The sequence below is a fragment of the Vitis vinifera genome, chromosome 15 (genome assembly GCF_030704535.1).
Source record: "Vitis vinifera cultivar Pinot Noir 40024 chromosome 15, ASM3070453v1".
Classification (NCBI taxonomy): Eukaryota; Viridiplantae; Streptophyta; class Magnoliopsida; order Vitales; family Vitaceae; genus Vitis; species Vitis vinifera.
Window position 1 is genome coordinate 21,910,299 of NC_081819.1, and position 22,070 is coordinate 21,932,368.

General features: G+C 33.2%; 3 protein-coding genes across 14 annotated transcripts; 2 read left to right on the plus strand and 1 right to left on the minus strand.

Moving 5' to 3' along the window:
• The first annotated feature begins 822 nt into the window (after window positions 1–822).
• On the plus strand, window positions 823–4,515 carry LOC100261848 (calmodulin-binding receptor-like cytoplasmic kinase 2). The gene is made up of 6 exons (XM_002278485.5): window positions 823–1,170; window positions 2,418–2,668; window positions 2,778–2,946; window positions 3,034–3,123; window positions 3,223–3,524; window positions 3,740–4,515. Exons 1-6 carry the CDS (start codon window positions 918–920, stop codon window positions 4,001–4,003), a joined length of 1,329 nt encoding a protein of 442 aa, XP_002278521.1. The 5' UTR covers window positions 823–917; the 3' UTR covers window positions 4,004–4,515.
• Window positions 4,495–12,843, minus strand: LOC100258534 (uncharacterized). Of its 2 annotated transcripts, none has more exons than XM_059742977.1 (14): window positions 12,415–12,843; window positions 11,274–11,332; window positions 10,884–10,992; window positions 10,317–10,442; window positions 10,008–10,066; window positions 8,863–9,468; window positions 7,775–8,313; window positions 7,512–7,576; window positions 6,671–6,750; window positions 6,064–6,168; window positions 5,573–5,712; window positions 5,367–5,495; window positions 5,078–5,230; window positions 4,495–4,927 (listed from the first exon to the last, which is right to left on the minus strand). In XM_059742977.1, the coding sequence occupies exons 1-14, from the start codon at window positions 12,587–12,589 to the stop codon at window positions 4,789–4,791; spliced, it is 2,484 nt and encodes an 827-aa protein (XP_059598960.1). In that variant the 5' UTR covers window positions 12,590–12,843; the 3' UTR covers window positions 4,495–4,788. The 2 variants fall into 2 exon arrangements, with proteins under 2 accessions (XP_059598960.1, XP_010661845.1); XM_010663543.3 differs by having other exon boundaries at window positions 10,008–10,076; window positions 10,333–10,442; window positions 12,415–12,842.
• Window positions 12,844–15,812: 2,969 nt separating this feature from the next.
• LOC100853404 (syntaxin-71) lies at window positions 15,813–19,812 on the plus strand. Of its 11 annotated transcripts, none has more exons than XM_059743181.1 (7): window positions 15,816–16,198; window positions 16,662–16,787; window positions 17,413–17,578; window positions 17,678–17,763; window positions 18,577–18,645; window positions 18,983–19,064; window positions 19,529–19,812. In XM_059743181.1, exons 1-5 carry the CDS (start codon window positions 16,064–16,066, stop codon window positions 18,580–18,582), a joined length of 519 nt encoding a protein of 172 aa, XP_059599164.1. In that variant the 5' UTR covers window positions 15,816–16,063; the 3' UTR covers window positions 18,583–18,645; window positions 18,983–19,064; window positions 19,529–19,812. The 11 variants fall into 11 exon arrangements, with proteins under 11 accessions (XP_010661840.1, XP_059599164.1, XP_059599166.1 ...); XM_059743183.1 differs by having other exon boundaries at window positions 18,983–19,056; XM_059743182.1 differs by having other exon boundaries at window positions 18,988–19,064.
• The last annotated feature ends 2,258 nt before the right edge of the window (window positions 19,813–22,070 follow it).

Below are 22,070 nucleotides of genomic sequence, written 5' to 3' on the forward strand. Positions count from 1 at the left end.
GCTTGACTTTGACTCTTCATATGTTTCTTCTTTCAGGTTTCACTCCTGGGGCAGGGCCATCCAGAGGGCACTTTACTATATGTCATGGACATCATGATTCTATGTGTAAGTTCAAGCTTTGTAGAGTCATCAGCGGACACCTCTCAATTAAATATACAGAGAATATAATTTTTATTTTTTTTATTTTTTAATGTTTTAATCAATTTTGATTTATAATTTTGTGACTAAGATTGATATTTAATGTTTGATGGTCAAAATACGAGGTATTGATTACATTAAACTATGTCAAGAATTAAGAAATTACCAAAAATGGATTCGGTCCGAATCAAAATTGAAAAGCAAAATCAATTATTTTGCTTCGTTTCATTTTTTTGTATCGTGTATTTGTATAAGTCTAATTTATTTATATTTGATTATATATATTTTTAATATTCGGTAAATATTAAAAAAAATTCTTAAATGATTTATAGAAGAACATAGTGTCTTGAATTTTTATTTTTTTATTTATTTTTAATAAAAATGATTATTTTTAATAAAATCCCAAAAGATTTCTGAACAAAATTGATGTTGGATTGGATTTCTGTTTACTCTTTATTTATTTTCTCAGCTAGCAAAAGCCCGGATGGTACTATCTATTTTTGGGAAAACGACCCGGGGCCACCCGCCAAAAAAAGGACAGTTCTTGAGTGAAAAAATCTAAAGGATGTTGAATTCTGCTCTCACGGACCAATCAGAGTTGAGAGTCAGCGAAGACTTCATCAACTTGCTGTAACGTAATCGGCCTTGAGGTTACACACTATCGGTACACGTTAGACTCACACGCCTTTGAAAAATTGAAAAGTCATCTTTTAGCTCAGCACCAAGAACCAACCACCCGCCATTTTTCTACGCCACAGGGTCTCTCTCTCGCAGAGACAATGAAGAACCCAAATTTGATGTACGGGAACCGGAACCATGGCTCCGGAGCACGAAGAACGCCGGACCGGCTAACGTACTCGCCTAGTACCGTCGACTACGACGCATCCTCCATCCAGAAGTCGCGTAGCGGCCGGAATCCGATGATGATGGCGGTCAAGTCAGTGGCTGGAGTTTTTGTTTCGTGCTTCACTCCGCCGGAAACAACGAGTTCGAAGAACTTTGGAGATTCTGACGAATTTAGAGCTCCTTCGGGTAAGTATTTAATTTTTTGGTAGAACTGTGGTGAAAATCGGAAGGAAGTGGAAATTCGGAGGCGTCTGGTTGATCAGATGAGAACTTTGTGTGGAGTTGTATTTTGACTTGGTTTTGAGGCTTGGATCTCATGATCTGGCTGTTTCCTTTTTAATTTTCCGTTTGGGAGCTAGAAAGTAAGTAAGAGCGGAAATTTTTAATTTTAACTTTTCATGCTGTTTTAAATGTTTCAAGAATAAAAAAGGAAGTCAGTCAACGAAGGTGAATTGTTGCAATTGAACATGAAAACTATATAGAGAATTTTCCTTTTGTCTGCCCACATTTTCTTTGGAACCAAACATGAACTTTGATACAACGAAGTTCTCAAACTAACCTCAAATTTTTTAATTAAATTTGTAAGATCAAACGCTCCCACTGCTTCAATGGCTATTCTTTAATGCCCTTGATATTATGGGCGGATCTTACGTTAAGAGTGAAATTCCTGAATTATTCTCAAAATCCTACAAGGCCAAGAAATCCTTGGCATCTCGCCCTTAATTTAATCCTTGGAAACTCTATTAATATTTCCTAGCATTTACCTAACTCTTTCTCTGGAGTCCTGAATTTCAAATGATTCCTGAAATGCAAATATGTTAGTATAGGTGACAAAAGAAATGTTTGTAATTTTTTATATTTTTTATATTTTTTTGTGGGTCAAATTTATTCATGAAAAATAAGATTATCATGACTGGAACCAAAAGTTTAAATTGAAGGTGAAAAAAAAGGAACTGGTAAGAAGTTTCTTAAGATCATGTCCAGATTATGTTCAGTTTTCTGGGCTCTGAAGCATGCTTTGGTGATTCACTGCATTTTTGCAGGATGATTACTTTATTTTAGAGGAGGACAAATCTGCTCTTTTGTGTTCTTTTCTCATTTTTATATTGCATTTCCATTGAAAATCAGAGTTGCATGCTTGGGGACAATGTTAAACCAAAATTCTCTTAAGTTTGTTCATTTCTGAGAAAACTAAGGGAATAAAAACAGAAATGAAAGTTCCACCTTTCTGGTTGCCTGGATCCTAAGAATTAAAGAGCTTAACTATGCCAAGTAATTGTACAAAGTGTACTTGAGCTAAGCAAGGCTATCTTTCCCTCATTTTTAAGAACCCAAATGATGGAAACTAAGGTCTCTTGGCAACAAAATGGAGCATTTGTTTTTATGAAATAGGTATGCAGTGGGAATAAACTATTTTTTTGTATAAATCTTAGTTGCATCCGATGTTTCGCGAGCTGGAAGTGTGAGAAGACGTGTCTCAGGCTCAAGTCATGGTATCTATGCCAATTCATACAATTCAACACATGGGAGAGAACCTGGGAGTGTGAAATTCACTTTGGAGGAGATCTACAAGGCAACAAGGAACTTCTCCCCTTCTTGGAAGATTGGACAAGGTGGTTTTGGGACAGTCTACAAGGGCAGACTTGAAGATGGAACCCTTGTTGCTGTCAAACGCGCTAAGAAGGTTTTGATGAGTACTATTTCCAGCTGTTTATTTTCTGGCTTTGTTGCAGAGCTCGGAAATAGAAATAAATCAAATGAGGATTAACCATGACTTTTACTTCTCTTTGCAGAGTCTGTATGATAAACATTTAGGTGTGGAATTTCAGAGTGAGATCCAGACACTGGCACAGGTCGAGCATTTGAATTTGGTGAGGTTTTATGGGTATTTGGAGCATGGAGATGAAAGAATTGTTGTTGTGGAGTATGTCCCCAATGGAACCCTCAGAGAACACTTGGATTGTGAGTTCTCGGTACCTTACTCTTGGTCTTATTGTCTAGATAAGGCTTGTGAACTTCAATAGTTATATGGTTTGAAGACTAATGCAGGTGTACAAGGCAACATTCTTGATTTTGCTGCACGGCTGGATGTTGCAATTGATGTGGCCCATGCCATCACCTATCTTCACATGTACACAGGTGAGCCTTTGCTGGTGACCCAAGTATTAGTTTCATTAGAATGGGTAATCCTAACTTGCTATTTGTTCCTCTGATATATCTAACTGAATGATATTGCAGATCACCCTATCATCCATAGAGACATTAAGTCTTCCAATATTCTTCTCACCGAAAATCTTCGAGCCAAGGTTGCCGACTTTGGTTTTGCTAGATTGGCAGCTGATACCGAATCAGGTGCCACCCATGTATCCACCCAAGTGAAAGGAACGGCTGGCTACCTAGACCCAGAATATCTGAGAACCTATCAACTCACTGAGAAGAGTGATGTCTACTCATTTGGTGTATTACTTGTGGAACTAGTCACAGGTAGGTGCCCCATTGAAGCTAAACGGGAACTCCCGGAGCGAATAACTGCCAAATGGGTATGCTTTCTGTTCCCTATCTTCTTTTCCAATTAAATCTAGATGCGTCTCCATATGATGAAACGAAGTTATTTTGCTTCCATTTCTTATCACCAACCATTTGGTACCCAAATATAGCTACCTTTATCTTCCGGGGAAAGAAATGTTCTTTTCTCTTAATTGGGGAAAGAAATCTTCTTTTCTCTCAATTAAGACTTGGATTGTAATACATGCAGGCCATGAAGAAATTCACCGACGGAGATGCAATTTTTACCTTGGATCCTAGACTGGAAAGGAATGCTGCAAATAACCTAGCACTGGAAAAGATTCTTGAACTAGCATTACAATGTTTGGCTCCACAGAAACAGAACCGACCAAGCATGAGGAGGTGTGCAGAGATCCTTTGGAGTATCCGGAAGGACCACAGGGAGCTATCAGCCTCAGACACTCGGTCACTCTCGTCTCATTCCCAGAAGAGTATTCAACTCAGAGAAGGATAAGCAGGTAGGTGAACGGTGTCAGCAAGAGTTGCCATATCGCTGAAGTTGAATTTGTATCAGAGATCACAACATACAGAGAGGAATCCCGCATGGATTACCATAGATATCCCACATGGATTGCCATGGATCAAAACAGTTCCAGTATTTGAAAGGAGCCATGGAAGAAGCATGCCAATGATCTTGGTAAACAGCCTAAAATTTCACTCCAAGAAGCTTTTTTTTGCTATAAAAATTAGAGTCTCTACATGGAGTTAGCTTTTTTATGTATAGGAAATTCAGTTTTGAAATGGTTTATTGCTTTGCTTCCTCTAGATCCTTGTGTGAGTTTTTCCTTTTCATTTTTCCCTCTTGTGTGAGCTTTAGATATTTTTTCAGAAGATTTTATTTTTATCTATTCGAAACATTGGGATAATGTATTCTTTCTACCATTTTTCACTGTGTCTCAGTGAAAATATCTTATTGTTTACACATGAAGAAAAAAAAAAAACATATGGACCATCATCTACTGTCCTTTTTCGGGTTTATTGACCAATCAACAATCTGTGCAGCAAATCAACAATCTGTTTGAGCATAAACGTTGATGAGATGCACTACAAATTTACATGATCAAAACTCTAATCTTCATCCTGATGTTCTACATTCTATTCTCCCTATATATAACTCTCAGTAGCATTTCCGCCCTGGCTTGATTCCTTTTGTCCTAATAGATAAATAACTTATAACATACACATGAATTTACAACGAACTTGGGGGGTCAGAGTTTGTAAACATTCCTCCATCTCCCCCTATGGCCCTCTTGGGAATGAATCCTGGCGAGTTAACTCATAATTTCCATCTGGGGGTCCTTCATCCTCGTTATTTATGTAGTCTGCTTTTGAGCACAGGAAAAGGAAAGAAGACGTGTATATGCTGACATGCCACATGCTGCACCATTAAATGCAACAAACATGAAAACATGTGAGGGATACCAACAAAACAGACGAAGGAACAAAAGAAATTTATTTGACATGTCATATGCTGCAACCATTTTATGCATCAAACATGAGAAAACCCAGACTTCCAATTTCATCATACCTATGCCAAATCCAGTAGCTTTCACTGGTTTCCAGTTTCCAGCTTATGGCAGCCATGGCTAGTGCAACGAAGCCAGCAAGCACAAAACCCCATCGGAAACGTTTTAAAAGTGTCTTGATAAGACTTCGTAGCGAGTCTCTAATAGTTTGCCATCTGCAGTTGACACACACACTCGGATATCTTAGACAAGAATTGGGGAACCAATATCTTCTATCATGAGTTAAGGATCATGACCAAACAAGATTCAAGATTTTGATACCCAAAAAAAAAACTAAAAGAATAAACTTACCTGTGAAGCACATTTACGTGGAATCCTGTTGTAAATGAAAATGACCTAAATTTGGTTGAGAATTCTATCAGCCATCCAACAAGGAGACCCAGAGCCCCAATTGCTATTACAAGAATGATATTAGCAGACCTGCAGATTTTGGCAATGTTTAAAAGGCCATCACAATATCCGAGCATACTCAAACCATAGGTGTCAGTTCTTTGTACCTGGTTGCCTCAGTTGCAGCCATGAGGGCTGTAAGAATTGAAACAGCTGTGTGAATCGTCCTCTTCGAACCTTCATCAATAGCAGCTAGGTACACAAACGTGCTCACCACAGCCATAAATGAGAGCCAGAAGTCCATGAACTGAAAACATCCCCCATTTAACTAATGAGTAATGAATAATATCTTAAAGAAAAGCACATAAGAGGATGTGTATTTGTTCAACATAGAGCAACAAATGCTAATGTTTATAAAGATTTTATCACATTTTCTGATAAGACAACCAATCCCATTGATGCTCCTCTCGAGCTTCAAATGGCTTCCAGGATATCACATTAAAATGCATAAGTCCAATTATCCAATGCCAAACTCAATTTCTCAAAATTTTGCTCAAGTTCACAACAATGGTAATAAACATTTCACGGGCTTTTTTCATCTGTAATGCCACTGAGAACAAATAGTCTCACATTAAAAACCATGAACAACAACTCATACCTGTAAGACATGAAAGGATAATGCACACCAGGTGCCCACATCACATGCATGATATAGTCCACTAGAAATCCCACTTGACGTGAAGAGAACCCACTCAGCAAATGCCTGCACAAATCAAATAAATGCCTTGTTGACATTAGAGACAAAATAATGGACCACTAGATTCAAGTTGACCCACTGGGGTAGCTCAAGTCCATTACTGTATATTTGTTAATCTGTTCACAACTAAATTTGTAACTATGAGAAATTTCCTAGTCATCTCTCAGGTTACCAACAATTTTATTGATCTCCCATAAAGTTTCTGTAATATCATTGACATCTCCTGTCAGCTTCACTACCACAAATAAAAAAATAATATCACTGGTTTATGCTCATTATCCATTTCACATTTTAAAATAAGAGTATATCCAAACCGGGGCCAAAAAGGTCTTTGAGTGGCACTTTATTGGCCCACTTTTTCTTAGAGGATAGGGAATTGATGCTGACAAAAATAAAATCAGGAGATGTCAAACTTCCAAAACTCATCATATTCTCGTTATTTATCATCATTTGCAGTGAATGGTTGCAAATGATTCTCAGTCCAATCCAAGTGGATTATGAATATTACCTTCTGGCGAAGAGCCCAATAAGCAGGAAGTACAGCTGCAGCATTTGATGCAATAAGAGAAATTGATTGCCATATGTGCCCTACATAGTGTGCAACAAGTGGATTAGGTAACGTACATTGAAAAGCATTGCACAAGGTCCTCATACCAGGCTTCAAATTTGATTGAATGAAACAATAGCCCAAAAAAGAAGATGAACTGCCACAAAGCAAATCCCAAAACCACATGCCTTCTGCAAATGCTTTGAACCCACATATTCAAGAGTGTGATAAGAGCTATGGACCCTTGAAATAGCTGGACCCTTTCTGTTCAAGGATTATCCTTGGGTTCCATTTGGCTTCAGGTTTTGTGTTTGCTTCCCTTTTAATTCAGGGTTTGCAGCTCTTATCATGGATTAGAATCTCTCCGATCCTTCTACCAAAGTAGCCTATCCTTACTACTAAAGTAGACTGTCTAGGAAACTACAAAATTGAGGCATTGATCACAACCTTGCTGGGAATAGTACATGTGGGAAAACAAGTGGAGATTGAAATTTTTCTTAAAATATATTTTTATAGAGAAATCAAGACAGTTTAGTGACCCACAAGTTGGACGGATTGAAAATATGCTGTTTTGTAACCATTCAGCTTCAATTTTGCAGTTTCCAAAGCATCCCCTGAACTTCCTCTCTAAAAGCAATTACACGTGTGAACAACTGATAGAGAAAATTTTCAGCTTATATAAACAAGAAAGAGATAGAAAAAGTAAACCAAAACATGACAGTGAAGTTGAAATTATTGGTAGTAAAGTTCACCAGAGACCAATTGGAGGACTTTGGCATACATTTCAAAATTGAAATTTTACCTTGATGTGATACGATTTCGACACTACAATCAAAGCCCCCATGGTTCCGATCACATGCACAGTAACTACAGGAAGAAAACACGGAAAAAGAAAAAGTCGAGAAAGTTAAAAAAATTATTTGGAATTTCTATGCAGAGACATCTGAATAATGTTGACCAGAATAAGAACAGTGTGATATATTTAGCCTAGCAAGTAAAGAAACTATAAAGCATGAAAGATGTGCAAATGATGAAGTTTAAAAAGTGGTGGGGTGATAACAAAACCTGTAAAATGTTAATCCACTTGCATCAACAGCAGATTGGCACTGCCCATGAGATGAGCATCTTTTTGGGCATCTTTCCAGTGAAATAGACATAGTAGTTTGAGCTGTGGAAGTGCTGCTTGAAGAATTTAGATACCTCAATCCAAAATTCCATGATCCTTCTCTAACATACAAGATATAAAAATTAACAGATTCTTCACTTGAATTATACAGCATGAAAAACATCGAGCCATCACTGCTGCTTGTTTTATTTGCATAGAAGTAATCCCAAGTATCATGGGTTGGCAATGCACCAAATCTGGCATATATTTCATAATTTATTTTCACATCTGATGTTAGTCGGATGTGGATATTTCCCGCAGCTGCACCATGAGGAACGTCCATAAGAAAATAAGTCCAAGCATCACCAAGCTCTCCCCCATTTGAGTAGTTGCTTAAAAGAGGTTCCAGAGGAAAATTGGCAGAATCTGGAGAAACTTTTTCACTGACTGGCAAATAATAAGATTCAAAAAAGGCAGTTGGATTTCTCCTGAGAACTGTCTGCAGAGAACCATTCTCAGCTTATCAATAAATAATTCCTGCGAATAATTTTCTTGAAGCATCAACAGAAAGAAAAGTTACCAGTAAAAAACAGGGCAATGATTAACTTCATGTACAGATAACAAATGACCAAAAAACAGTGGAATCTGCAATAAAAAAATTTATTTGCTTCTGCTTTAGGAATCTTGTAACTTAAACCAAAACTCTAAAAAGTGCACCTTCTTGCTCTTCTAGCAAGAGCTCAAGATAGGACTCGAGAGCTGCCTATGTCACACACCCAAAATTCACCCGTGTGTGTTAAATGTCCACCTTTTCATTCTAAGATTTTTACTTACTTTGTTCCCCATGAACACAAGAGTTTAAGTTAAATAATATTCCCTTCATCCAAGAGCTCATATCTTCATAATTAATAAACATGATGAATACAAACCAATCAATCAATGGATTCCACATTGCTGCAGATTTGTTTGATAAAAACAGCAGTTAATCAATAGACAGTGGTTCAAACATGAAAAACTGTAGTAATAAACACATAAGACAACATCCCACCTGAAGCATGTATCTTTCCTGTGTACAGTTTAGCCCAGCTTTTCCCAACGGACATTCGAGTACTTTCCATTCCATGGAATAGCAAACTTTTATTGTTGGATCCTGGATCCCTCCAATCTCTTTTGACAGATTAACAGGTAAAATAGTAAAATACCAGCGACCAACCTTTGGTGAGCGGATGACCAAAGGAGCCTTATTTATATTAGTGGAATAATCATGCAAATTCGGCAGAGGAATTGTTCCATGCCGAGCAAGACACATTACATTAATTTCACTGACATTCCCAGTGAAATTTGAGGATGTTCCATTGAACCTGACATTCATCACTGTAACAGATAACTGTTCTGGTAGTCCCATTACATCCAAGAAGTAGATTTTGGGTTCACCATCCACATGGCAAGAATTCTCAAAAGAACTTCTGCACGAAATGAAATTTTCTGTGGTTTGGTTGTCAATTGAAAGACTTTCTGTAAAATTGGAGCTGTCAGATAGAACACATGAAAGTGGATTAACTGTTTGGTTGCAGTATTGGCCTGACATTGTTGAAGTTGTACATCCTTCCACACTTACATTGGCGCTGAAGGTGTACGATGATCCTCGACTAATCTGCAATGCCAGATCAGAAATGGATCTAAAATGTTCAGAAGGTAAAACTCATGTGTCTCAAATCCAAACACCAAGGACACTAATTGAAAAGGAGAAAAAATAAAATAAAATGCAAAGAGCCATCCAGAGAAGGGCTGATTTAGAGATTTAGATTTTCAGTATAATAGGTACAGTGACTTTTGGCAGAAAAAAATGTTAGCAAAAGTGAAGAAATACTGTTGATGAGTGGGAAAAAATCGGGAAAGAAATTTACACCATTTTTGTTAACCAAAATGTGTGCTGTTATGATGGTTAGAATGATATCCTGCTGTTCAATGAAATGGCAAAAAAATCAAGATTAGCTAGTAGTGCATGCCTTGCTGATTTCTAAAATAACGACAAGCAATCAAGACATCCTCCATTTTAGACAACAATAGAGTTTAATCCTAATAAAATGTCAGCCTTCTGTTTTAAACACACGGATCCAATTCCATTGAAAGCAAGGAAATATATTCCCAAATTACAAAAAAAATTCAAGTACTAGAGGTAACGGTGCATACCATCTTTGATTGTGTCCTCATAGGTCCAATGCCATTGAAAACCCCAAAATACCAGACCCCTGGAGAAATCTGAATAATTTTTTGTAAGTTGGACTCTAATAACTGTTATCAACCAGACAACTAAGATAGAAATAAAGATAAGGAAAACGGTAATGAAATATCCTATGAGCCAAAATGTAAAAGACTTTGATAACAGTCGTGGCAACAGATTATGTCAAGAAAGAAATACTGATATTCTGAAACACTTGCATAAGAAAGAAAAAGGGAAGATGAAGAATGACATTTGCGTAAAATTAGAGACGCATTTACAGTAATTCTCAAAAACCTGCTCATTTGTCAATCTTGTCGTTATATTTTTCTGCATAGGATAGCACTGCTCTGTATTTTGAAGACCTCCCGTCACTCCAAAAGATCCATTAGAGAGAGTACCTAACACTAGAACAGCAGAAGAACCTTTGTGAACTGCTTGCAATCATAATTTCATTGCACTGGAACAAGAATAAGGATAACAATTGAACCAAAATTTGAAACAAATGCAAAACCAAAAGCAGAAGCAGGCATTATGGAACATTGTAACCAGAGCATGTTTAAGATTGATCAAAGCACAAGTAAGTTTATGAAAATTTCAACACAATAAGAAGAATTTGTTGAGGGTTTTGATGCACTTTTTATGAGAAAAGAAAATCAATTTTAAGAAGTTGGGATGTTATCAAGCCCATCACTTACCAAATTCTTTTCTGAGCAAGCAATGATTACAAGTATGATTTTCAGAAAACATAACCCTATATGTAGCAGAATTGCAAAACACAATTCCAGTAATGCCTGAAATAATTTGGACAAAGCTGAGTTAAGTTGAGGTTATCTGGCAATTTCTACCTAAATCTTTTACTGTAGTGTTTGAGACATCCGGCAGTGGGGGGCTACCATTTCGGAAGCATATCATTGGCAATGTGCTTTTAGGAATCTTTCCTGTGCTTTCAGTACCCTGCAGACAAATTGAACCATGAGAAGAAAGGGGAAGCAAAAAAAATCAAGATCAATCAACGGCAGTAAAAGGAGATGCAATTCCCATTTTAGAGGCAAACCACAGTGCCTGACGTGAGCTTATTATCAGGTTTTCAAAAATAAAGGTAATGCAAAGAACTTCCAATTCATCAACATCAAATCTTAAATTCCATTTATAAAAGAACCCTTTAACCGGCACCAACAAAGAGCATGACATTCTTAAATACCACACATTTCAAAGAGTTCAATAAGCATACTTACAATGTCCACATCTGACTCTAATGCAATTGACATTGAAGAGAACCACAGCGGCAACTCAACTGCAACAAGGCAAAGAAAAGTAAGATAATGTATGATCAAACACAATGACTCCTTAAGATTTCCACAACGCAGAGAACTACCAAAGCTAGATAGATGAGATACAATGAAGTTCATCACAAAACTGCAACATGGTCACTAAAACTCCCACATTTGAAATATTGTATTTAAAGCATCAAAAGGAATGAAGATAGCACAACTTCATTTCCATTACTACGGGATACTAGTCTAGTTCTTTTACATGAAGATGGATCCAAAGGAAATTTAAACATACCATTCATGTATTTTTCTCACAAAAAGGTATGTGATACAACTCACTCTCAATCAGTCTACAGCACTAATCAAGATGAAATTAGTCGTAAAAAGGCATATGTACAACTGGTTCTTAATCAATCAACAGTACTAATCAAGTTTGACCATAACAACAAAGTAAAACAAAATGAAAACAGAAGTTAATATCACTTCCGATCACATGATAAATCCAAAATTTTTGTTGAGAAAGAGATGGATTCAACCAGGACCCAATAACCAGAACACCTCAAATCCTTAAGTCAACTCCAGAAACAAAGTATGTTTCCATGAACATTTTTTTACTCCTCTTATATAATCATTATGAATTTTAAACACTAAAAACAACCTATACATCATGGATGAATACTTCAAGCAATACATAAACAACCCGAAAAATGAAATTCAGTAGCATCACTCAATCAGGAATTAAACTAATTCCATAAATTCCTTCAAATAAATCCATTGATCATAAGACCCCAACATCCTTCAAAAACCACACAAAAAAATAAATAAATAAAATTAATAAAGAAACACTCGATCACTTCGATAAATTACATAAATTCCTTCAACGAGTTCGAATTTTCCCATGACCTAGCAAACACAACAACCCAAATCCCTTCCAAAAATAAAAACAAATAATTAAAAAAAATCAACTCATTAATTACCCAATCACTAGTACGAATTCCAAGAATTAATTCCTCCAAGAAAGTATATACCCTGACCAACACCCATCAAATAAAATTAATTGATCAAGCAAATTCTCAAAAGGGCTGCTGCTAATAAACTAACCCACCTCTGATATAGCGCCATTCGTAGGGTTTAAGCTTGGTTTTAGAGTAACTGATGCTGGAAACAGAGAACGAATTGTAGGAACCGTACTCTTCGTACGAAAAACAGAAGCAAAGAAAACATGTAATGAAAAGAAAAAGATTCATATAACAACTACACAGAATCGAATTCCTGAACATGATTGAGGATGATTCTCAGCACAGAATAAACATGGGTTTTTTTTTTTTTGTTAAAAGGGATTAAAAAACATCATCCCACATTGCTTATATATTTCCATATATAAAATTAAACAAATTGAGAAAAATCTAAATGTTGACTCCTGCTCCTCAAGCTTGACGCCGAGAGAAACGAAGAGGGAAGGAGTGCGCGAGCGTAGGCTTCACGGCTCAGTTATTGAGAAAGGAGAGATTGGAGCGTGTCGCCACTTGCTTGATGAGTGAACAACATTCAAGACTTCGGTGTGTTTGGTTCAACTTTAGAAATTAACTACTACTAATATTTATTATACTATGATGAATCTTTGTTTTTTTTCTTTTTTTTTTCTTTTTTCTTTTTGGGGGGTGTGGAGGGGCGTTGGGAAATGGGTAGTTATTTAGTTGTTTAATCCATAATTGGGATTTAGTTTTGGATGAGAGGCTAATATTTGTGAAATTGGTTATTTGATGTAACAATTGCCCATTTATATTTTTATAAAGTTGCATTTAATTTAGGAAAAATAGTTTTAAAAAATTAGAGTAAAAAAATAATTACAATAGCTATAGAAAAATTAAGAAAAAAAAAAATGAGAAAAGTGGGATTTGACTAGTTAATTTGAAAATATATGGAAAAAAAATGTCAAATTTTATAGGGGAAATTATGTAAACATGCAATATTTAGGTTATATTTTGTTCCAATAAATATTTTAAAAAATAAATAAATGTAAAGAAAAATTATTTTCATGTTTGATTGTCTTATAGAAAAAATATAGAATAAAATCAAATATAAATAAAATTATTTATAAAATTATATATTTTTAATTTATTTATTGATGAGTTAAAAATAAGTAAAATGAATTTAAAGTAACAAATAAAAATAATTTATTGATTTTTAATTTATTTTTTTATTTTTCATTAATTTTATTTTCTTTTATTTTTCATTTGTATTTTATTTTCTTTGTATTTTCCCTTCAATTTTATGGGAATCAAATATAACCTTGCAAAATGTGAATGAAAAGATAATTTGAAAAAGTTATTTTCATGGAGAGTGTGTTTTTTGAAAAATAATTCACATTTCATGTTCCAGAATAGTGTCTATCTCACATTACCCGAAAATACCTTTATATGTATTTTGGTCTTAAAGTAACACTATTTTTATCGGAATGTAACACTATTTTGGACTTAAGATACACTTGTTGATTCAATGATGTACCATTTTCATGTGAATTATGTTGGTATGCATGACAACTCAACATACGTAAGGATGTTTTCGGGTAATGTGAGATAAATAATATTTTAATGCATGATATGTGAATTATTTTACCAAAAAATTGACTTCCTGTGAAATTTATTAGAAAATATGAGAATTTATCAGATTATGAAAACTTATGGATGATCATCCATATTGATGTATATCTCTTTGTAACTCCCTATAAAAGGGAAATACCTCTAATGAAAATCTATTATATCATCTTCTCATATTCTAATTTATCTTTATTGCTTTCTTCTTCTCACTTTATTTTACAACAAAAATAACTTTTTTAGATTCTCTATTTATTCGTATTTTGTAAATAATGTGTTTAGATAATTCTCTCATCATTGTGGAAAAATTATCTCACATCCTTAAATGGTAAATAAATCATTTATAATCCTCTAATTAATAATGATTTTATATTTTATATTATATAAATCCTCTCATCTTCTTATTATTTTGAATAAAAGTTTTGTTAGTTGACATCAATAATAAGATAAGAAATTAAAAAAATTTAAAATTTTAAAAACTTAAAAGCTAAAAATATAAAAATAAAATATTGACTTTCACTTTATTTGTAAAGTATGGTAGTTGAAAATATAGATATTGATAAATAATTAGAAATACAATGAAAGTTGATATTTTTTTAGAAAATTTCAAGTTTTTTTTTTAATTATATTTAATTTTTAAGTATTTTAGTTTTAACTCATGTTTGAAATTTCGGGAAATATTATGATATTTCAATGATGCCCAAAATGAAAGTCTCCACTGAAAAATATCCTTGATTTTTTTTTTGGGAAATACCAGTTATTTTTAGGGAAAATGACCTTTCCTTTTTGGGAAAATAGTGTATTTGGGAAATATCACCTTTTTTTTTTTAAGTGACATTTTTTTATTATCATTTTATATGATAAATAAATATAAAAAATATAAATATTAAAAAACAATATATATCATCATTTATTTCATATAATTTAATATATTAAATAGCTCAAAATTTCAATATTAAATACATTTTAAAATTCACAATATTGTTATTGAATGATATTTAATGTAACTTAGTAGTAAATATATACTTATAAAATTCATATTTATTATTAACACACAATATTATTATTATTAAATATGACAAATCAATATATATATATATATATATAAATTTTTTTCAACAAAATAATTTCAAATTTTCTATTATTTTTTTTATCATTTCTTAGATTTTTTTCTCAAGTATATTTATGAGTTTGATTTTTTTTTTTCTTAATATCCATTGATATTTCCTAATATTTTTATAAAACATAATGACAAATGTATTTGTGATTATTAATATTTTCATTAATTGTATTGTAATTTTTTTAAATTTTATTATTTTATTGCTATTCAATATTCCTAAGGATGTTCATTTATGAAGAAAAATAAATAAATCAAGTATGACGATTAAAGAAAAAAAAATAAAACTAAAAAGGAAATCGATTATTTACAATTAAGCATCTAATATTTACTTGTTAATTGACCGTATTGATATAACAAGAAAAAAATTTGAAATTTGTAAAACAAAAAAGCGTTCAAATAATTAAAATTTGAAATTAATAATCCCTTTTAAATGCTAAATTAATGAAAAGATTATCTCTAAATACAAATAAAATATACAAATAATTCAGTATTTTAAACAAAGAAAAGGAATCATAAAATTGTTAAATAAGGTTTAAAAAACATTATTATTATTATATGTTTTATTACTATTATTAAAATTTGAAATATTTTATTTATTTATTTTTCATTTTACTTGGATGGATGTGAAAATGATTTCAAATATTTGTTATTTAATTTTAATTTATTAAAAAATAAAATATAAACAATATGAAAATATATAAACATTTCAAATATTTTTTTATAATATATATAAATTTAATTTCACATCTAAAATCCATGGACAGCTTAGGACGTGTTTGGTAGTAAGAAGAAATAGGGGAAAAGGGGGAAAGAAAACATTGAAATTGAAAATTGTTAGGGAAGAAAGTCGCCCTCAACAAATTTTTCCTCTGAACCAAACAGCGCCTTGGAATTTTATCATGCGATCATGATGATCTCATCGGCGAACAACGATCAGAATGCAAAGTCAAACGTACACTTCAATGCGCCTAAACTTCACCCTTTCAACAGGGTCCAGTTTTAGAGAGAGAAAGCCAGAGGAGAGTGTTTAGAGAGAGATGAGTGTGATCGATTTGATCGAGCGCGTCGATGCGATCTGCAGAAGATACGAGAAGTACGATCTCGACAACCACAATGAAGCTCTGGGATCTCAATACGACGTCGTCGAGGCCGGCATTGAAGCCTCTCTCCAGGTCTCTCTCCGTATTTGTATGTCGAAGAGTTCTGTGTTGAATGGCCAGTTGTGTGTGTGTGTGTTTTTTTTTGAGGTATCGAATTCCCTCTGTTTGGTTGTCGAGAAAAAGGAAAAGAAAAGAAAGGAACATCACCCAATTACACGAAATAGTTCTATTAGGCTTCAGTTCGATGGAGGTTGTTGTTTAATTAATGCATGATTGAAAAATCAAAAGCATTCACGATTAATTTTCATGCATTTTCTACGCAAACAGCCGGAACATTTTCCTTCTAAATCAACCAATTAAAGGGGAATACTTGTATTAGGGTTCAGTTGCATGAAGCTCGCTGTTTAAATAATGAATAACGTATGATTAAAAAACTTTCACTTTTTTTTGGTTGCGTTGTTTGCCTGTATTTTCTCAGGTAGCAAACCCTGCATTTTCCTTTCTAATATTTGTTTTTAGTTTCGGAATTCCGCAGAAATTGGAGGCTGCAACAACAGAGGAAGACAGGGCTTTTGATGTCGCAATGAAGGCCGACGTTCAACAAACTAAGGCCTATTTGCTGGAGGAGGTTTCCGAATTGCAGAAACTTACTCTTGAAAGGGTGAATTTTGTGTTTGCCCAACATTTAATGCTACAAATTCGTGATCTTGAATGGGACCATGATGGAAAATTGAAGTATGGGAGTTTGTGATTTCAAATTTTGTTGTCATCAAGACTCCTATTTTAATGTAACTACTCAATTCATGATGATGGATAATTTACTAGATTATATTCAGATTGCAAAGGGATATTCCATTTCCGTCAGTTAATCAAACATGCCATAGAACTTTATGCTTAGGAATTTGGGAAGCAAAGATTCACTGCAATGGGCTGAATCAAATGCTTAGATGGGCCAAGCTTTTCGTTTTCTCAAAACAATAGAGTGAGTTTTCCTTTAAACCATTTTCTCAGCATAGGAATATAAGGTTCATTGAGCTTTTATGTTTAGTTTATAGAATCTTCTGTGCATCATGTCCATTTTTACTAGACCTTTTTTTATTAAAAAAAATTACTAGTTATAGTAAGTCTATTCTGAAGTATCTACAGGAATTCTTGCAATTGGAAGATTCTTATCATAATCTTTTGTTTTTCACTTTTTGCTTACTGATGCATGTGAGATGCATACTAATTTTAGCTGACTTCTATTGATTGGTAATGATTTTGCTGATGTTGACCATCATTTGTAGGTCAATGTGCTTTCAAAAGAAGAGTTTGTGGCTCAAAATGATTTAATATCTATGCTAAAAGAGAGGATTGAAGCAATTTCAGATGGGATTGCAAGGGGGGCTAAACAAACTGGTGGTTGGGCAACTTCAGCATCGCATGAAGGAATTAAAATTGGCTCAACTTCAGGTGATCAATCACGAGTCTACCAATCCATGCATAGTCACTCAAAGTTCTTATAGAAAAAAGATTTGGTGACTGTACAATTGTGTTCTCAAATTATAACAGATAAGAGATTTGGCAGTAATTACTGTCAGCAAACTGAAGAGTCTATCCGATTTAGGCAGGGAAATGAAATGCAGAAAATGAAACAGGCAAGCGTATTCTTTCTTTTGATCTTGTTTTTTGTGCGTATGTCATTTTATCTTCAAGACGTTAGAACATATTGTGTGGGGAAGCTTTTGCTGCCACTGTGTTTCCTTTCATGCTTTCTTTTATATTAGCTAGCCTTTAATAAGCTGACTAGCTGCTCAATTAATTGAAATGAAAAGCACTTCTCTGTTCAAGTTAAGTGGGCATTGAGAACTATTTTCAGAACTAGCAATGCCTTAAGGACAACAGAAACCATTTACAGAAGTTTGTGTTTGGGGGTGGTTTTTAATTTGTTTATTCTACCATGTGAAGTTTCCTACAGGGAAGAGACAAAAAAGGTTCCCCTTCCTGCATAAGCTTAGAGGTAAAAGTCATTTTAAATGGCCTTTTGAGTTATGCTGATTGCCAATCCAAGTAAATCCAAGTGGCATTTCAACAAGAGAATGCTTCTTTTTAATTAGTAAAATTAATTTATTTTATTCAGTGTCAAAAGTTTAGGGCTTTACTATTGTGTTGTATCGGTTCTTATTGTTTAGCACATTGCAATTGAATTATTAACTGAAAAAATTGGCTTTTATTTGGTAAACTGCATGTGGGCGAAAATCTTTAGATACAATAGTGATAAAGGTTTGTACTCAAGCTGTATATAGAACTTAACATTTTTTAACAGTACCTCAATTTTGATGCATGTATAGGTTTAGTGGTGTGGAAGAAGTAGTAATGTTCAATATTCTCTGTCATCTCTGAATGTTCATAATGCATGGGTTGTGACTGACCTAAAAATTCTGACAATGATTTGATTTAATATTCTGCAGGATTAAGGTTTGGATGTGATAGCAGGAGATTTGGACACATCGAAAAACATGGCTCTTGATGTGAATGAGGTATGCTCAATTCTGTCCTCTGATCTTCTGTGATATCAAATGTAACAAAATCATGCTGCTGCTGCTTTACCAGCTGGGATGCTGGCATTAGTTTGTTATTAAGTTGCCTTTCCAATAAAAAAAATTAAATAAAAGAAATTAAAATTATGGAGTGAATTCTAACCTTCAAAAATGCCAAAGTGAGACATGAGAACATTGTAACCGAAGTAAAGTTGATTTTTCAGGAGAGCTTAATAGTATTTCCTACCTCACCAAACCCGCCACCCACACACGCACCACAATATTTTTGCCTTCAACTAAATGTATTTTGCATGGATGTATTGGATTTGCTCTGCAGCATAGGTCCAGTCGCAACTTCTTCATTGATATCATCCCATGATGTATGATTCTCGGAGTCGCTTCCTATGTATGGTAGTAAGGTCCTTTTCTAACCATATTAACTTTTCGTCAACAACTCCTATTGCTTACTCCATACCAATGCAAATTTGTTTGAAAAGAATTTGATGGTCTTTCTCGCTGGGAACATAAAAAATCGAAAGACTTCTTGTTTAGCATGAGCATGTTCCCAGACAATGTTCTTCCTTGAGATCAATTTCCCTTGATTTGATCCTGTTTTCTTAGACGAGAATTATTCCATTCGTTTTCCACATCATAGGAAGGTTCAATCATCCTTTAGAACAGAGTCTTGGGAACCATCAAAAATCACAACAACGTTATTTCTTGATTCTGAAAATTTTGACATATTTTCGAAATTACAAATCAAAGTCGTGTTTTTCCTGTTCTTGTTATCCCCTTTAGGCCTGCCCTCTTGTGTACACACCACCTGCTAAGTAAACAAAAATGGAGATGAATTTCTAACATATTCAGAGCTTCTCTTTTGCAGTGTATGAAGTAGTGAGATCAGTTTCAAGCTACAACATCAGATTTGCCAACACTTCTGGTATAGTTTCTGCAGGTTGAGGAATCACTTTGTGCATGTGATTGCACCTTCTTTCTGCAGTTCTGATACTCAAAGTTCTGCAGCTGGTTTTATTTTCTCTTTTCTGCTGTGTTTCTCTTTGGCTAGCAAATGGAGCAGTGGAAAGTCCAAACTTTGTGTATCAAAATATCTTACTCCGGTTGAAATTTTGAAATCATATATTATGAAAAGCCAAAGTAATTCTCGTATTTTCTATCTCTAATGAAAAAAAAAAAAACACAATGAATTAATTATTGCAAATAAATTTTGTAAGTTGATACAAATTTAGAAGCTGTATATTGAAATTATGGTTTTAGTGTATATTTCAAAATTCATATTTTGAAATTATGATTTTTAATTTTTATAAAAAAAAAGAAAAAAATTGTATTTTAAAATAAATAAAATGGGTTATTTAAATAATAGTTTAAAAAAGACCAATGTGGGGTTTTTATGATTTTTAATCAAATAATATTCAAGGGCAAAAATAGAGAGAGAAGGCTGAGGGGAAAATTTTGATGTTAGATTTCTTAGGATTAAATATTTTCTTTAAAAAAAGGAATTATATATATGCTTTTAAAGGAGTGTGAATTGTACTAACAAAATGCGTGTACCATCGGGAACCTTTTCTATTTATTTAACTTTGTACTCGTAGCACACGCCACGTGGGCTAAGTATGCAAAATTGAAAAGGGCAGTTTAAGCAACTTAAAAGAAGATAGTAATATCGTATCGCGCGTGACGTGAGTTGACTTCTGGCATCATACGGAATTGTCGAATTCGATGGTATAACTTATGAGCAGTCAAAGTTGTATAAATTCTTCGGAACTTAGTAAATTTTGAGTGTCTTCTTTGGATAAAATTTGGGATTAAAACCCACCACCAATTATCCGATGCCACTTCTACCCTGAGGTTTCTTTACCTTGTACTTCGGATGTTACCTTTGTGTCGCGTATTTTATGTCATTATATTGTCATGTAAATTCCATTACCTCTTGATTCAATGATTCTCGTTACTTTAATTTTTTTTAGCATAATTATAATAAACTTTATGTGATCATTATGTCTCGTAATTCTAAGAGATCATACTTAGAGTATTTGTAAAAAATTTCACAAAAAATCGAATTTAATATCATTTATAACATTTTATCTCCTTTCGTGTTAGTATTATCAATTATATTATGACACCTTATTATTGATTCTAAAACGTGTTTATCTAATTAACTCATTATTATTAATATATTATTGATAAATATTATGTTTTAAAATAAATGTAATATTTTAAAACTTTTAATTAAATACAATTTTTTTTAAATATAAAAAAAAACATAAATTTTTATATTTTTTAAAGAATATATAAATAATGTCATATGACTCTATACAATTTTCACTATTGATAATGATAAAGAAATTTTGTCACTACATAAATTTTATTTGCTCTTTATATATTTAAATATTTTTAATTTTACAAAAATATATATTACTTTATTTTGCTTTTTTGAAGTTAAGAAGAAGAGAATTTACTTGAAATATAATTAGCTAAACTCACTAAGATAAAATAAATAAATAAATAAAAAATCAAAATTCTACTAATTTATTAGCATGCAAAGCCCATTAATGATAAGAAGGATTCAAAAGTGCCAAATTAATACGAGTAATTTTAATTTTGAAATTAATGGGAGTAAATAAAGAGAGAGAAAAAAACCCTTCACAAAGATAGATTAGAAAAGATACAACAAAGTGTGCATGTTAAGTAACGTGCATGTTAACGAGAGAGCATATAAAGGAAATTTTATAAGCCAATGTGACATCATCCACCAAATGATTGCTAACTTCTTTCTTAATTCACCCAAAATATAATAAGTAGAAATTACTCACATAAATGTAAAAGAGGAATCCACAATTTTGTCAATTTCTTTCTTCCAAAAAAATTCAATAGTTTCAAAGAAGGAGAGAGAGTAAAAGAAGCCTCTATAATCTTGGGCCTACTCAAATTAGGTCACATACTAATCAACAATGTTGGGTCATTTATTAAAGATAGATTTATTTTTAAATTGATTATATATTGCAAATATTATAATATCAATTAAATTATGAAAGTGTTTAGATTTTTTTTTTTTGAGATTTTATGTGTCGTGTCTGTATGATCATTAATGTCTTTTAAAGAATGCATTAAGTAAATGTTTAGATCTCGGGTTTAAGTTTTTTCAAAATTAAAGCATTGAAAAAATTTTGAGTTTGAATTTGAGTTCGCTTGATATTAAAATGGTGCATGTTTAGGTTTGTTTTAATTGCGGGCATAAAGAAAAACATACGTATACTTTGAAAGTGATGTACAAATTATGTCACATATTAATGAACAATGTGGGATCATTTATCAACGTTTAAAAATAATAACACGCCCTCACTAAATTAATAATACCTCTTTAGGGCAAGAAAGACAACCCACCCAACAAAATCCTCTACGCCGCA